The sequence below is a fragment of the Martes martes genome, assembly GCF_963455335.1.
Source record: "Martes martes genome assembly, chromosome: 11".
Classification (NCBI taxonomy): Eukaryota; Metazoa; Chordata; class Mammalia; order Carnivora; family Mustelidae; genus Martes; species Martes martes.
The window spans coordinates 19,162,420-19,178,126 of NC_137899.1; the positions used below are offsets into that span (position 1 = coordinate 19,162,420).

Sequence of the window (15,707 nt, forward strand, 5' to 3'; positions counted from 1 at the left end):
GCCTCCATAGTTTTGCCTTTTCCAGGATGTCATGGTTGGAATCATACCATATGTAGCCTTTTCAGATCAGCTTCTTTCACTTAGTAATAAGCAGGTTCCTCCACATCTTTCCATGGCTTGAAGCTCACTTCTTTTTATCACTGACTAATATTCCATTGTTTGGAATGAACAATTCCATTGTTCATTCACCTATTGAAGGACAGACATCTTGGCTGCTTCTAAGTTTTGACAATAATGGATAAAACTTCTATAAGCCTCTGGGTGTGATTTTTGTGTGGATGTAAGTTTTTAACTCCTTTGGATAAATACCAAGGAATGAGATTGCTGGATTGTATGGTAATAGTACATTTAGGTTTTGTAGGCGTTTCTGGTTTTGAAGGAGGCGTAAACAAAGGCACTGAAGTACAAAAAGGCACAAGGTATTTGGAGAAGTCTATTGCGTTTGGGGAACATAACATATTCACAGGTTAAGGGCATGAGCATTTTTTTTTAAAGAGTTTATTTATTTATTTGACAAAGAGAGAAATCACAAGTAGGCAGAGAAGCAGGCAGATAGAGAGGGGGAAGAAGGCTCCCCGCTGAGCAGAGAGCCCGATGGGGGCTCGATCCCAGGACCCTGAGATCATGACCTGAGCCGAAGGCAGACGCTTAAGGCACTGAGCCACCCAAGTGCCCCGGGCATGAGCATTTTTTAAGAGGCCATTATTCCGCCTACCACAGTACCTACCGTTCTAGAATTATTTCCTGGCATATCCCTCACTGAAGTGATTTGGAGAAATACCTCCCAGCAATATGTCTACATTTCTTTTGGCTATAACGTTAAGTTTTGTTTGAACAATAGAGAGACTAGACATTCTTTGAACAGGTATTATGAGCCAGACCTTACTAGTTAACAGAAAAAAGGGTAAAGAGCAAGGGGCCTGTGGTGAAGTTAAGGCTGGGAGGGTGGCGGGGTGGCAGCCAACCATGCCCTACATTTTATTCTGTGGAGATGAAGTGAGAACAAAGACTTTTTAATCAGGGACAACGCAGGACGGGATTTGTACTTTAGAAAGATTACATTGTCAGAACAGAAGAGAACGGCTCTGGGCTGGAGGTCAGTTATAGCCCGGAAAACCAGTCTGGATAAGATTGTGTCTTAAGGATTAAAGCCTAAATTAATGCAATGGAAATGGCAGCGCAGAGCAATGGGAAGATGAGAGAGATTTGGCAGTAGGAATCAGCAGACTTCGTGATTGTCAAAGGCCTGGGGGAAACAGGGAGGGAATGGAAAGGCAAAGAAGGAGAAGGAGGACCTGAGAATTATTTGCAGATTCCTGACACGGGAGGAAAATCTAGATATTTCATGAAGGCTGACTAAATTAAGGAATAAAGGGAAACAGGGGAGAATAGATAGTGACAAAGACTTTCCGTTTGACCAAATTTTAGGCATCTGTGAGTGCTCCTCTCAGGTAGGCTGCCTGCCTGGGCCCTGTCTTTGGCTGGCCAAGTCCAGTTTGAGTAAGAATCCTGCTAGGTCAGTTTGGAGAGACCCTCCCACCCTTTCTATCTGAACACCCTTGATATCTAATCAAATTCCTCATCCCTCTCCTTGGATGTACGACCACACTAGCCTCCTCTGCAAGAATTCTGTGAAATTAGTTTAGCAAGAATCATTCCCACCCTTGATGTCCCCTCTTACTAATTTTCTATCTCCACTGACCCCTCTCACTCTGCTTTTCGGCTGTACATCTCCAGCTGTCTTTGTTGTATTCGTAGTTGAGCCTAATCTCTCTCCCCTACTGCAATAGTCTTGACACCTGCAGCAATCGCCCTCAATAAGGTCTTCCTTATAGTTTTAACAAGTGTAAGACTAATTTTTTTAACAATGGGGAGAAGCATCACTCCAGAACTAAAGTTACTTCCAAACATCTCTATAGCTTAATTTGTTGCATACATTTTTTTAACTATCGTATAAATAAATAACATGACTGAATCATGTGCTTCAGGCATTGTGATGTACACAATCCAGCCATCTGTGCCCCAAGAGCCTAGCAAGATAACAAGATGGATTCCTTGCCATAATTTAAAAACATATATACATATATTTACATATACACATATTTACATATATTTACATATATTTACATATATGAATATGAAATATAAATATGAACTACTCTATAAAAAAGAGAGAGTAAACAGTTTAATACCCACTGTTTGACAGTTCATGCAATTACTTCCTTAAAGATTTTACAATAATCTTACAGGGTGCTAAAGCCTGGTGAGCTTTAAAGGAAAAGAGTCCAGATCTTGGTAATATTTTGAGGTTGCAGTTTAGCACAGGCTACTTTTGTGTTTCCTAACCTCAATTTAATTGCAAGCTCAGTTCAAGAGAATAAAGGAAGCTGTTTTAACTACTTGCATTCACTGCTGTAGCCTGAAAGTTGCTTGACATATAGAGGAATGGGCATGGCTCTGTTCTAATAGAACTTCATTTTTTTATGGACATCGAAATTTGAATTTCATGTTATTGCACGTGTTCCAAAGCATCCTTTATTTTCTTAACCACTGAAAAATGTAAAAGGCATTCTTAGCCCACAGACGTACAGAAACAGCCGACGGGCCGTATTTGCTGTAAGGCTGCAGATGGTCATCTGGTATGTACACAACGTCAGAATTCGAAAAATGTAAAGTGTGAAGTGTGGGACCTCTTGCTGGACGTCTGTGGTAATCTGGTAATGTTACAGGCCACCTTCCAATACGATGACACAAGTTGCAGCCGCGGTGGCCAAGCCCAGAAATGACGAAAGCAAGAGGGCTGAGCAGAATGGTACGAGCGCGGCCCCACGCCGCTCGCCACCCTCTCGGCCGGGGGTAACGCGCGCCCAGCTCCGCGGATTGGACCGCACGCAGACACGGTCCTCCCAGACGCGGAGGTGGAAGCCCGCGAGCAAACACACAGACGCAAGCAACACCCCCCAGGCCCCACCCCGCCGCACCTCCCCTGACGCAAACGGCGCGTGCACGCACGCACGTCTCCCGCCCCTCGCTCACTCAGACTCTATTGCGCATGTCTGGGAAAGGGAGCGGCGATTGACCGGGAGGCCCTGGCCGGAGCCGGGCGGAGGGTCTCCTCCGGGCCGGGCGGGTAGACGCGGCCCGCGCGTGCGTCACTTCCGCTGGGGCGGGACGGAGCCGTAGGGGTGGCGCCCCGACCGTGGCTCTTCTGTTTGTGTTGGTAGCTCAGCTGATGCGAACCGGCCGGAGTGGACGTCAGTGCGGGCCGGAGGCGCGTCGCCGCTCCCGCCCATATAGTTGCGGCCTGCATCCCGGTGAGTGGCGGCTGGGGGGGACAGAGGCGGGACGATAGGTTAGGGAAGAGGGCAGCCTGGCCTCCCCGGGCATTTGTCTGGCCCTTCTCTTTCCTCGAAGGGCACTTGCAGAGGTAGAGGGCGGGGAGCCGCCGAGCTTCGAGGAGGTCCCGGGACCAAGGTTCCAAGAGGCCTCCGGGCACCGGAAGGAGCCGCGGACCTGGGGCTGATTGGTGCGCGGTGTCCGCCCCCGCCGTCCGCCTCCTCGGGTTCTGCTGGCCTGGTCCAGCTCACCCTGTTTTGGTTTCTCTCGTCCCGCCCTGCGTTTTCTGGCCCACCCCCACAGCTCCCAGCCTGGTTGCTCGGATCGTTTTTGGCTGTCCCTGGACTGGAGGGTTCTCCGGCAGTTCCCTGGTGACTGTCAGAACGGTTCCCTCTTGTGCACCGTCCTCCACCGTCGGTGCCCTGGCGCATTCCGCTGCGTGTTTGAGTGGCCAGCGGTTTCTTTTTAACCCCGCGCACATCTGACTCCCTCCCTCCCTCCGCTGCTGTTGTTTCGGCAGGTTCAGGTGTGCGCTCTTTCAGAGATGAAGCGGTGTGAATCATTGTGTGGCAGTGCTCCCCGTCATTGTCATTTCTGTCATCATGCTGGTTTCTACGCCTAATACAGTAACTTGAAAGTGGTGATTTCTTGGGGAAACAGAAGCGTCCATAAGGGACTCTCTTCTTTATAATGGAGTTTTATCTCCAGTAACAGCTGCATCTGGTTTTTGCATATAGTCCTTGTTGCTGAGATTTCAACTGACAGAAGTATGCTTCATCGTGTTGAGAGACTGCTGTTAAAACAGTGAAATAGTAAGCATTTTTAAATCCGAGAGTTTAAAAAAAAAAAAAGTGTATTATACTGTGAGCCGAGAATTGATGCCTCTTATGGAGGCAGTTGTTTCAAACCCATTGTAGTTAATCTGTTAAATTGCGCCATTTACTTGTACTTTAATTATAAGAACATGTTCTTCATAATTTCTGTTACCAAACTTTTTCTCAGTGTTGATCTTACTTTCCTGTTTCTGTCTTAGATCTATGTTAAAGTCTAGAGAGAATGTCTTTATAGTGAAGTTGAGGGAGAAGATCAGTTGACTGGTGTATTTATTTGCATCACTTGCTAAGCGGATAAAAGTACAGCTTGTACTGAGTTGTTCTTTTGCTCAGTAATGACAAAGGAATTGCGCCGAAGGGTACATATTGCCTCACTTGTGGAGCACATTTGTGAAAAGGTCAGAGTTAGAACTCTTAGCCTTGGACACCTTTCTGTCATTTCATGTCTTAGTTTTAATCTTTCTCTCCCATGTTATATATCTTACTTTGTTCATTATCGAGTTCTTTCTAGAACTTGCTGTTGTATTGGTTTCCATGACCCTGATTTTTTCAGGATATCTTTTCACCTGTGCTTTTTTGTTTCTGGAAAGACTTCTTCCTAACTCTTGATGTCAGTCAAGGTTCTACCCTTGTTCTTCTTTCTAAAGAAAACAGAGTTTCAAAATTTCAAATCTAAATACTTCAGTAGGTCCATGACTCCTGAAGTGTTATGGAAAATATAGTGTGTGTGTGTGTGTATGCAAATAATCATTTCTCAAGGAAGAGGATCTGTGATCCCCCAATTCTCAGGAATTATTACTATAAACCTTTTTTTTTTCCCCCCCTGGTAAATCCAGTCTTAGGTTTTTAGTTGTCACTGTGCTGGTATCTCCAGACTTAAACCACAGCCTGTGTTCCTATAGTACATCTCCATTTGAATGTCCCATGTTACCTCATCCAAGAGATTTTTCTTTCATATTAAATTGGTCCCCTTCCCAGTCATCTCATATTCGCAAGTGGTATTCTCTGTGTATCTCTGAGTAAAAACACTTGAGTTCTTTTGACATCTTCTCCTCACCCCATTCTTCCCTGTTACCAAGTCCTGTGTTTCACTATTTCCCCACTTCTGAAGGGGGGCTCAAAGTAATCCTTTCTCTAGTACAGTACCAGTGCTTTAATTCAAACCCTTGTCACTTTATGCCAGCATTGTTGGAATAACTTAGGGAAGTCCTGTGTAGATTCATTCTTTTATCCTCAGCTGAGCCTCCAGCTAGCAGTTCCCTTATTTTCCTCCAGTTAAAACACAGTTGTATTCCCTAGAGGTTGGTCTATACCTCCCTATTGTATTTATTTCTCCAGTGTACTTATACTACTCTATAAGTTGGTACCCTAGTCTTCCCTGCTCTTTTCTCAGTAGGGGATGGCACCTGCCACTTGACATTCTTCTCTTTATCTTTTTGCAGTCTAACCTACTCCTGCAGAATTTACTCTCAAAATTTTTATTTGCATTTACCAGTGTTGTGATTTGGGAACAGCTAAACTAAGCTTGTTGATTTTGTTGATAGTTCTATATTTATTGATTTTTGCTTGGTAATAGTAGTTTGTAAGAGGTGTATTAAAATATTGTCATGAAATTGTCTAGTCTTTCCATAATTCCTCTTTTTTTTTCTTTATATACTGTATCTCAGTGCCTCGTTAGGTGTATTCATAATTGGTCATGAGAGTTATGTCATTGGACAGAAACAATACAGACCCATTACTTGTATAGCTCTGTCTTCTGCTTGACTATTGGGCCCATTTTTCCAGCATTTTCCCTATTTACTTACCTCCAATCACCTGGTGGTTCTTTTAGTCTTGAGTAGACAAAGCTCATTACTGTCTCCAACACTTTCATTGCTTTTTCCTTTGCCTTGAATGATTTTTTCCCAGATTTTGATAATTTGCTTCCTTACTTATTTGAGGTCTCCAGTAAAATGTCAACTCAGTTCTTCTCTTGATCATGTCAAGTAAAATAGCCCATTTGCCCTGAGTTTTGGAAATACCCTTTCATGGTAGTTTGTTGTTGTTTAAAGATTTCCTTATTTGTGTGAGAGAGAGCACAAGCTTGAGCACACATGCATGAGAAGGAGAGAGGGTCAGAGAGAGGGGTAGAGAGAATCTCAAGTAGACTCCCAGCTCACTGCGGGGCCAGAGATGGGACTCTGTCTCACACCCTGACTTCAAGACTTGAGCTGAAACCAACAGTCAGAAGCTTGATGGACTGAGCACCCAAGTGCCCCCTTTAATGGTACTTTTAGTTGATTCTACTGAAACTCCTTGGGGTTCACCAGCTCTGGACTAGTTTTCATTTGCTTGGGGTGTATGCACCATTCAAGCAATGTGACTGAAAAAGATCTCAGGCTTGTGATTTCTCAACTATGGATTTACCACTATTGGGGTTTTTTTAATTGTAATAAAAACCAAGTATTATAACATTTACCATCTTTACCATGTTTAAGTATGTGTGGTTCAGTGGCATTAAGTACATTCACATTGTTCTAAAACATCTCCAGTACTTTTTCATCTTGGGGACTGAAACTGTGCCCATTAAACACCCCTCTTGCCCCATTCCCCAATTCCTAGAAATCATCATTCTGCTTTCTATAGCAGTGACTTTGAATACTCTACATACTTTGTGTAAGTGGAATCACATTTTGTGACCGGCTTATTTTACTTAAAATAATATCCTCAGAGTTCATCCCTGTTGTAACATGTGACAGGTTTTCCATCCTTTTAAGGCTGAATAATATTCCATTTTAGGTAAATACATTTTGTTTATCTGTCCACGGACATTTGAGTTGTTTCCACCTCTGGTATTGTGTGCTGCTATGAACACAAGTGTGCAGATTTCTCTTTGAGACCCTGCTTTCAATTCCTTTGGTTATATTCCCAGAAGTAGGGTTGCTAGATCCTATGTATTTCTATTTTTAATATTTTTGAGGAACCACAATACTATTTTCTGCAGCAGCTCCTCCATTTTACAGTCTCAGCAACGGTGCACAAGGGTTCTAACTTCTCCATATCTCTACCAACACTTGTTATTTTCTGTTTGTTTTTAATCACAGCCTTCCTAATGAGTCTGAAGTGATATCTCATTTGGTTTTGATTTGCATTTTTCTGATGATTCAGTGATGTTGAGCATCTTTTCTTATGCTTGTTGGCGATTTGTATATCCTCTCTGGAGAAATTTCTACTCAAGTTCTTTGCCAGCTTTTTTAATTGGGTTACTTGATTTTTTTGTTGTTGACTTGTAGGAGTCCATTACTAGTTTTGAGCATGGCTTTTTATTCGCAGGTACTTTAATTGTATTTTATCAAGTATTTCTGGGTTGGGGATTGTGGGGCTTTTATGTTAATTCAACTTATTCATTGGCCATAAATCCTGGATATCAGAAAAGCCGGGAAGGTAGATATGTTGGTTTCTTTTCTCTCTGTCTCTCTGTAAAATTGAGTATTTTGAAATCATATGTATACATGCGATTTACAAAGCTTTTAGTTCAGACTGTAATCTGAACATTCACAGTAGGTTCTGGGTTTCTATCTTTCTCAGTCTTGTCTGTTCATTCTGTCAGAGATGTGCTGGAATCCTCTTTCTAGTGTCATTCCTTTGCTTAAAATACTTCATTGACAGTCTGATCTTTAATTTCCTTGGCAAGATTTGTAAGAGCCTTCATAATCTTACCCCCCAAACCATCTTTGCAATATCATCTACCTGATTCTCATTATTCTCATTATTCTTTCTAGGTCCTGGAGCGAAACTAGACTGCTTGCAATTTTTGTTCATATTGTTTATGCTTTCTTAAATTCTTTTTTTGTCTTTGTATTTTTTCCTATAATTTAAAACTCTCTCCTGTTCTCAGCTTTCTACTTAATGAGTTCCTTTTTAACTTTGTCCAGTTTTTAGTGTCTTTTTATTATTTTTTGAACTTACTTCGATATCTGCTCTGACCATGGCACTGTCTGTTAAAGTGTTCTAAACCATTTGCTTTTTTTCTTTTTTCTGTTTGCTTTTTCTAATTACAAAGGTAATATTTGCTCATTGTAAAAAATACAGACAATACAAAAGGAAAAAGAAAAAGTCCCTCTCCTTGTTCTCTATTGATCCCACTCCTTGGTTCACAAGAATAAACAAACTAGTGCTTATCCTTTCGGAATCTGCATGTGTGTGCGTGCGCGTGCATGTGCCACGTCTAGACAGCCTCACATTTAAACTGCATGTATAGGTTTTTCTGTTTTTCCTTACCTAACGTCTTTGTATCTCCACATGTGTATAGTGTATGTGTTATAGCCACTGGCCTTTTTTACTGTAGTGTATATGAAGGATGGGCAGATCATCTTTTTTTTTTTTTTTTTAAGATTTTATTTATTTGACAGACAGATCACAAGCAGGCAGAGAGGCAGGCAGAGAGAGAAGGGAGGAAGCAGGCTCCCCGTTGAGCAGAGAGCCCAATGCGGGGCTCGATCCCAGGACGCTGGGATCATGACCTGAGCCAAAGGCAGCGGCTTTAACCCACTGAGCCACCCAGGTGCTCCTGGGCAGATCATCTTTAACTGCTGCAGAATACTATATGGTAACCCCTTCTGCAGTTTATATATGCCATGGTTTATTGAGCCATTCCTTTCTAGAAGACCTTTAGAGTTGTTTTTCATTGTTTTATTACTTCAGTCAATGCATTAGGGAATGTGTATATATACTTCTGCACTCTTATACAAGTATTTCTGTAGGATTCTTAATAGAGTTTTAATAGTGAAATTGCTGATCAAAAAATATGTGCCTTTCACTAGCCATCAGGGAGATTCAAATCAAAACCACATTGAGATACCACCTTACACCAGTTAGAATGGCCAAAATTAGCAAGACAGGAAACAACGTGTGTTGGAGAGGATGTGGAGAAAGGGGAACCCTCTTACACTGTTGGTGGGAATGCAAACTGGTGCAGCCACTTTGGAGAACAGTGTGGAGATTCCTCAGGAAATTAAAAATAGATCTTCCCTATGACCCTGCAATTGCACTGCTGGGTATTTACCCCAAAGATACAGATGTAGTGAAAAGAAGGGCCATCTGTACCCCAATGTTTATAGCAGCAATAGCCACGGTCGCCAAACTGTGGAAAGAACCAAGATGCCCTTCAACGGATGAATGGATAAGGAAGATGTGGTCCATATACACTATGGAGTATTATGCCTCCATCAGAAAGGACGAATACCCAACTTTTGTAGCAACATGGACAGGACTGGAAGAGATTATGCTGAGTGAAATAAGTCAAACAGAGAAAGTCAAGTATCATATGGTTTCACTTATTGGTGGAGCATAACAAATAATATAGAGGACAAGGGTAGATGGAGAGGAGAAGGGAGTTGAGGGAAATTGGAAGGGGAGGTGGACCATGAGAGACTGTGGACTCTGAAAAACAACCTGAGGGTTTTGAAGGGGCGGGGTGGGAGGGTGGGGGAACCAGGTGGTGGGTATTAGGGAGGGCACAGATTGCATGGAGCACTGGGTGTGGTGAAAAAACAATGAATACTGTTACGCTGAAAATAAATAAAAAATTAAAAAAAAAATGTGCCTTTAAGATTGTGATAGATAGTATTTAAGATTTCATTGGATATTGTCAGATAGCCCTATGTGTCCCATTTCTCCAGCCTGTTACTAATACTGAATATTATCAACCATTTACACTTTCACTTATTGTAAAAACAAAACATGTTTTAATTAGTATTTTCTTTGATGTGGTGAAGGGTATTTTCATAATTTTACTGTTTGTATTTCTTCTTATTCTACATTAACTGGCCTGTTAATGTCCTTTGTCTATTTTTCTGTCAGCTGAATCTTTCTTTTTCTAATTGTATGCATTCATTGTGGTTATGAACCCCTTGTCTGTTAGATGTGGCACATAGCTTCTTGTAGTCAAACCTTTAATTTAATAAACACAACTAGATAGCTATCTGTAGCCTCAGACTGAAAGTTCCTTCATACCGTGTTTGTCTTTGTGGTCTCAGCATCTAGTACCATGTCCATGTAGGTTAAATATTCTGTAAATGGTTTGCAATAGACAAGGTGGTATAAGACTTGACTCTTACAAAGACTTCAAAGTCTGGTGTCACATGAACTAGTCCAGACTTTGACAGAGAAGAGAAGCAGCATACTATCTAAATTGCATATTCAGTTATGTGTTGTAGGAAAACTTATGTATTTGGTAGCTTTCCTAAATTAGTTTTCATGAAACATCCTACTACTCACTTTCTTTTTTCACTAAATTCTGTACTGAAAAATGAATTGTCTTCTGTGAGGTTAAAAGGTAGATCTGCAGTATCTCTAATGGAGATACATTCTTCTGTCTTCTTTTGAGACAAGCTGCTGAGTTTAGTTCAAGTAGAAAAGTATTTTATCTTAAACCCAGTTTCAATTTTACCTTGTATCCTAATTTTTTTTTCTTGCTATTTCAGGTAAGACCATGAATTATGGCATTTCTTAAATGAAGCATTCAGGAATGAAGTGAAAATCCTAACATAAAGAAAATAAATGATTTTTAAGTTATGTCTATTAATTTGACTATAGATATATATTATATTTACCTCCTTAGTAATGCAAGAAGTCTTTGTGGGAAGCAGAGAAGCAAGCAGCTGCATTTCTTATACTCACCTAAACATTACTGGAGGATAAGCCACGTCAGTCTACAAAGAGCTTTTCATACAAGCAAAATAAGATGTAAATTGACCAAAAGTGATGCCCATTCTTGGAGCAAGCATTGTTACTCTCCAAGCAATCATGGTTTACATATTGGAATTTTGAAACTTAGCACTTCTACTCCCAAGGGACTTACAAAAGTGAGCATTCGTATGTCCCGTATTAAAAGTACTTTGAACTCTGTTTCAAAGGCTGTTTTTGGCACTCAGAATGAAATGATCTCACGTTTAGCTCAATTTAAGCCAAGTTCTCGAATATTAAGAAAAGTATCAGATAGTGGTTGGTTAAAACAGACAGGCATTAAACAAGCCATCAAATCTCTGAAAAAATACAGCGACAAATCAGTAGAAAAGAGTTCTTTTTCAGAAAGCCATACTCTAGGTAAAGATGAAGATATAGGTAAACAAAGTCTTTTTCGTTACACAAGTAGTTTAACCACAAGATTTGGAGAGTCATTCTACTTTTTATCAAATCATATTAATTCATACTTCAAACGTGAGGAAAGAATGTCTCAGAAAAAGGAAAATAAACATTTCCAGGACAAACTTGAAGATAAAAAGGTTGAAGAGAAATCGAGCTCTCCAGATCCTGGCATCCTGACTGATAAGCAAGATTCAGAATCTTCTTTATATTCTGTGGACAAGTCTGCAAGTGCCAGTGGGACTCCTGAGGCTCTTCCAGTTTCTACTAAACAGAGTATTGCTAACTTTCTTTCTCGTCCCACTGAAGGTGTCCAAGCTTTAGTAGGTGGTTATATTGGTGGACTTGTCCCCAAATTAAAGTATGATTCAAAGAGTCAGCCAGGAGAGCAGGAAGAGGCTGTTAAAGCTGAGCAGACTGTCAGCAAAGACAAAAATGGAGAGGAGAAAAAGCGGTTATCTCTTCAGCGAGAAAAGGCAAGTCATTATCAGTGTTGCTTGACGTTTTAACTTTTCTCAAATGCATAAATTCCATTTCCTTATGGGACCTAAGAAACCTTAATCACATGTCTGTATTACTAGAGAAGTTTCACATTCTAATCATATATATTTTAATACGTCTTTGTAGATTATTGCAAGAGTGAGTATTGATAACAGAACCCGGGCGTTAGTTCAGGCATTGAGAAGAACAACTGACCCAAAGCTCTGCATTAACAGGGTTGAAGAACTGACTTTTCATCTTCTAGAATTTCCTGAAGGAAAAGGAGTGGCTGTCAAGGTAATTCTCATTTATTTAATCTGGTTTTGTCTTGGAATAAAAATACTAACACACTTTGTGAAATGGAGAAGGCAGTACCTTTCATTTTTTAAATTTAACTATTTTTGGGTTTTTATTATATACATGATGTGTCATAGAGTCAGTAATTGGCCCACTTATTCTATTATATATATTATGCTTAAATATTCTCTTATTCTGTGATGATAAATTATGCTGTTGGTACTACTATCTATACTTTGAGATGAAATGTTTTAAAATAGAAAATAAATTTCAGTGTGTTCACTGAATTACAAAATAGTTGCCAAATTTTTCTTAAATGTGTTTATACTATATAGCTACTCTTTTAAGATGGGAGATGTAATTCATAAGTAAAACCATAGGTAATTTTTATTTCTTGTTTTTTTTGTATTTGCAAGTCAACATTTTAATGATCTTAATGATAATTGGATTAATAATTATATTAATAAAATTATTAGCTTTTCTTCACCTCACTTTTTTCACGTATAAAATAATGAAGGTAATTTAGACCCATTTAAACAGACTATCTTCGGAGAAATATTATAAAATATGAATGATGTGCTTGAGTCTCTTTCCATTGCACTGCTGATTATTTGTAATATTTAATCACCTGTTTACAAATATATAATGAACGGATATTGTTAACATTTGTTTAGAGATCTGTTAATGCTTATTTTTAACTTGCCATTCAGAAAAGTCTAAGTTAACTTAGTTCATATTCCATTTTTTGACAACCATTTTGCTGAAGAGGTACCTCAGTCTTTAAATAAGGTAGCCTTCTATAGTTTCATATTCTATAATTCATACGTTATAAAGCTAAACTTCAGAACTTCATGTTCATAGAACTGGGGATTATCTTTGATGGCTATTTAATCTCTTATCTAAAAGACAGATTTTCCAAAGGTAGATAGCTTTTAAGTCCATTTACTATTTCAGGGATATACTGAAGCAAAGATCTAAAATAGACTTGCATACTTTAAAGAACTTTAAAAAAATGTTTTATTGAAGTACAGTACAACCTGCAGTTATTGAAATCAGGTTCAGTGAATTTTTCACAAACTAAAGGCATCCATGTAACTGGCACTCAGATGAAGAACAGAATTTACCAGCACTTCACAAGCCTTCCTTGTGCCCCCTTCAATCACAGTTTCCCAAATTAGTTTAGATTAGTTTAGGGTTTTTTTTGTAGCTTATATATATTGTGATGGGGTTTTTCATTCATCATGATGGTAGTAATCGCTCTCATTGTTGTGAGTGGTTGTAGAACATTCATTCTTGTTGCTTTCATATTCCATGGTGTGAATGTATCACAATTTATTTATTGTACTACTGATGAATTGTTGGGTACTTTTCAGTTTTAGTCTATTATGAATAGCCATGCTATTAGAAACTTTGAGGGCTCTTTTATTTTGCATTACTGATGTCACATCTAAGGACCCTTCAATACCAAGGAGTAGTATGTTGTAGGAATGTGTATTCTGATCAAGTATGATTGAAAATCATATATCATATATCATATTTATCATATATCATATATCATATTTATGGTGGCCAAATCAGAGTGAATTATCTTTCGTAGATTAGTTTGTGTGTGTGTGTGTATTTGATGTGCTACATTCATGGCAGCCACATCTAGGAAATTGCCCTTGATGGTTTCTTCATTATTGGTGAAGGCATTCTCCTTTCATTATTTTTTTAATAAAAAAGTAACTTTTTATTATTTAAAAAAGGGGCGGCATAAACTTTGTAAGAAATTTTTTTAAAATAAAAACAAAAATAAGAAAATAAGAATAACATTTCTACTACCCAGAGATTATCACTGTAAATGTATAATTGTCTGTTCGTGTTAGATTAAGCCGAGTTAAACTCTAATAAACAATATCAAAACCTCAGTGACTTAACACAACAGAGGCTTATTTGTCCCTTGTGCAAAGTCACCTGGGCATTGAGTGACTCTCCAGGACAGTGACCCTCTGTGAGGTGGCTACTTTGATCTTGTTCTTGTATGTTTCCATACGTGGCCTCCATGATCACTCTAGCAGAGTAAGAGTATTTCAGCAGAAAGTGCCACAGGTTTCTTCTACTCATGAGTTACTTATCCTGCCCAAGTACTGCCTTCGTGTGCCTGAGAGGAAGAGCAAATTGGATATTGGTGAACATTAGTAATGTCTACTGCAGTATTTCTCTAGAAATTGTTCTATGCATATATATAATATACCAAAGTAAAGTCATTCTATATGTACTGCTTTATAGTCTTTTTTATTTTGTTTTTTTTTTTTTTCAGTTTGTAATGTACACCTCTTTGTATCAGTAAATTGTCATCTCATCGTATACCCAAGTCGAAAATACTCTTTGTATAACTGATTGGGTCCAAATGATTGTCTTGTAGAATGGCTCACTTTGTGAATTTTTATGGGCCTTCCACCTCATTGGTGTTATTTGATGTATCCTTGTTCCTTTGTATTTGCTGAATACTGGAATATAAACATAAAGACTTGGTTAAGTTAAACTTTTTGTTAGAGCACATTGTATATGTTGCCATGTGTCTCATCTTCCATCACACCAGAACACGTATAACTGGTTGAAGAACCATTGTTGACCACTGGATTAGGAAGATGACAGTCTGATCTTCTCATTGGACATTTAGGCTAGAATGATAATCCCATCAGCCATTAACCTAATCCAGAACTAGTCACTTCATTAGGGTTGCAAAATGATAAATTTCTAATTCTGCCACTCCTTCTGCATTGTAATCGACATTCGTCTGTAAAAGTAGAGCTTTCCTTTACTAGCTAAAGCTATTGGGTTGCTCTCAAAGATCAGTTTTACAGAATAGGCAAGAAAAATGCTTAGTTTCCTTCTACTTAGTCACCAGTTTTCAAAGTAAAGAGATGCTTTAAAGCTGCCCCATTGGTGACAGGAAGTTTTTGACATTTCTTAAAACTATCATTATGGACTCCCTAGTTTTTCATAAATTGTATTTTGATAATTTTTTTCCTCCCTTCTCTCTTTTTTTGAAAGTTGAATTCATCTCAGCTTTGCTTGGTAGGGGCCCCAAGTTCATTCATATGACTTTAACTTCTTACAAAAGTATCATGGGCAGAAAAGTATATGTAAGCATACAGCTCCATGAATTTTCAAAAATTGAAAACATCTGTATAACCCTCATCTCTTTATGCCCCCTTCCAATCACTGTCTCCAGGAAGATTGACCATTACCTGATTTTTAGCACTCTAGGTTAGTTGTGCCTTTCTCTGCATGTTCTATAAATGGAGTGGTACAGCTTGTGCTCTTTTATATCTGTTTTTTTCACTTGACATTATTTGTAAGAACCTTCAAGGTGGAGTATGGTTATGAAACATTCACATTGTGATGTATTCTGTGGTATGAATATAGGACCATGTATCCATTTTTACTGCTGATGGACATTGGGACATTTCCAGTCTCGGAGTATTCAGGAATAGTGCTTCTAGGATGTAAAGATACATCCTAGTGCTTCTGGGATGTATCTTTTGGGAAACACAGGTCTTTATTTCTTTGGGAGTGTATATCCAAGAGTAGTGGTCTTGGTTATGAAGTATGCCTATTTTCATCTCTAGTAGATTCTGCCAAATAGTT

At 39.2% G+C, this 15,707-nt stretch overlaps 1 protein-coding gene across 2 annotated transcripts in view; it reads left to right on the top strand.

Moving 5' to 3' along the window:
* The first annotated feature begins 3,038 nt into the window (after nucleotides 1–3,038).
* PNPLA8 (patatin like domain 8, phospholipase A2) overlaps nucleotides 3,039–15,707 on the top strand; it is a 40,016-nt gene continuing 27,347 nt past the window's right edge. The window contains exons 1-3 of one of the 2 annotated variants that reach the window (XM_080818591.1): nucleotides 3,039–3,314; nucleotides 10,634–11,770; nucleotides 11,922–12,071. In XM_080818591.1, coding sequence (XP_080674717.1) covers nucleotides 10,724–11,770; nucleotides 11,922–12,071 — 1,197 coding nt within the window. In that variant the 5' untranslated portion in view covers nucleotides 3,039–3,314; nucleotides 10,634–10,723. The remainder of the gene's footprint in view (nucleotides 3,315–10,633; nucleotides 11,771–11,921; nucleotides 12,072–15,707) is intronic. The other variant, XM_080818590.1, reaches the window with a different exon arrangement.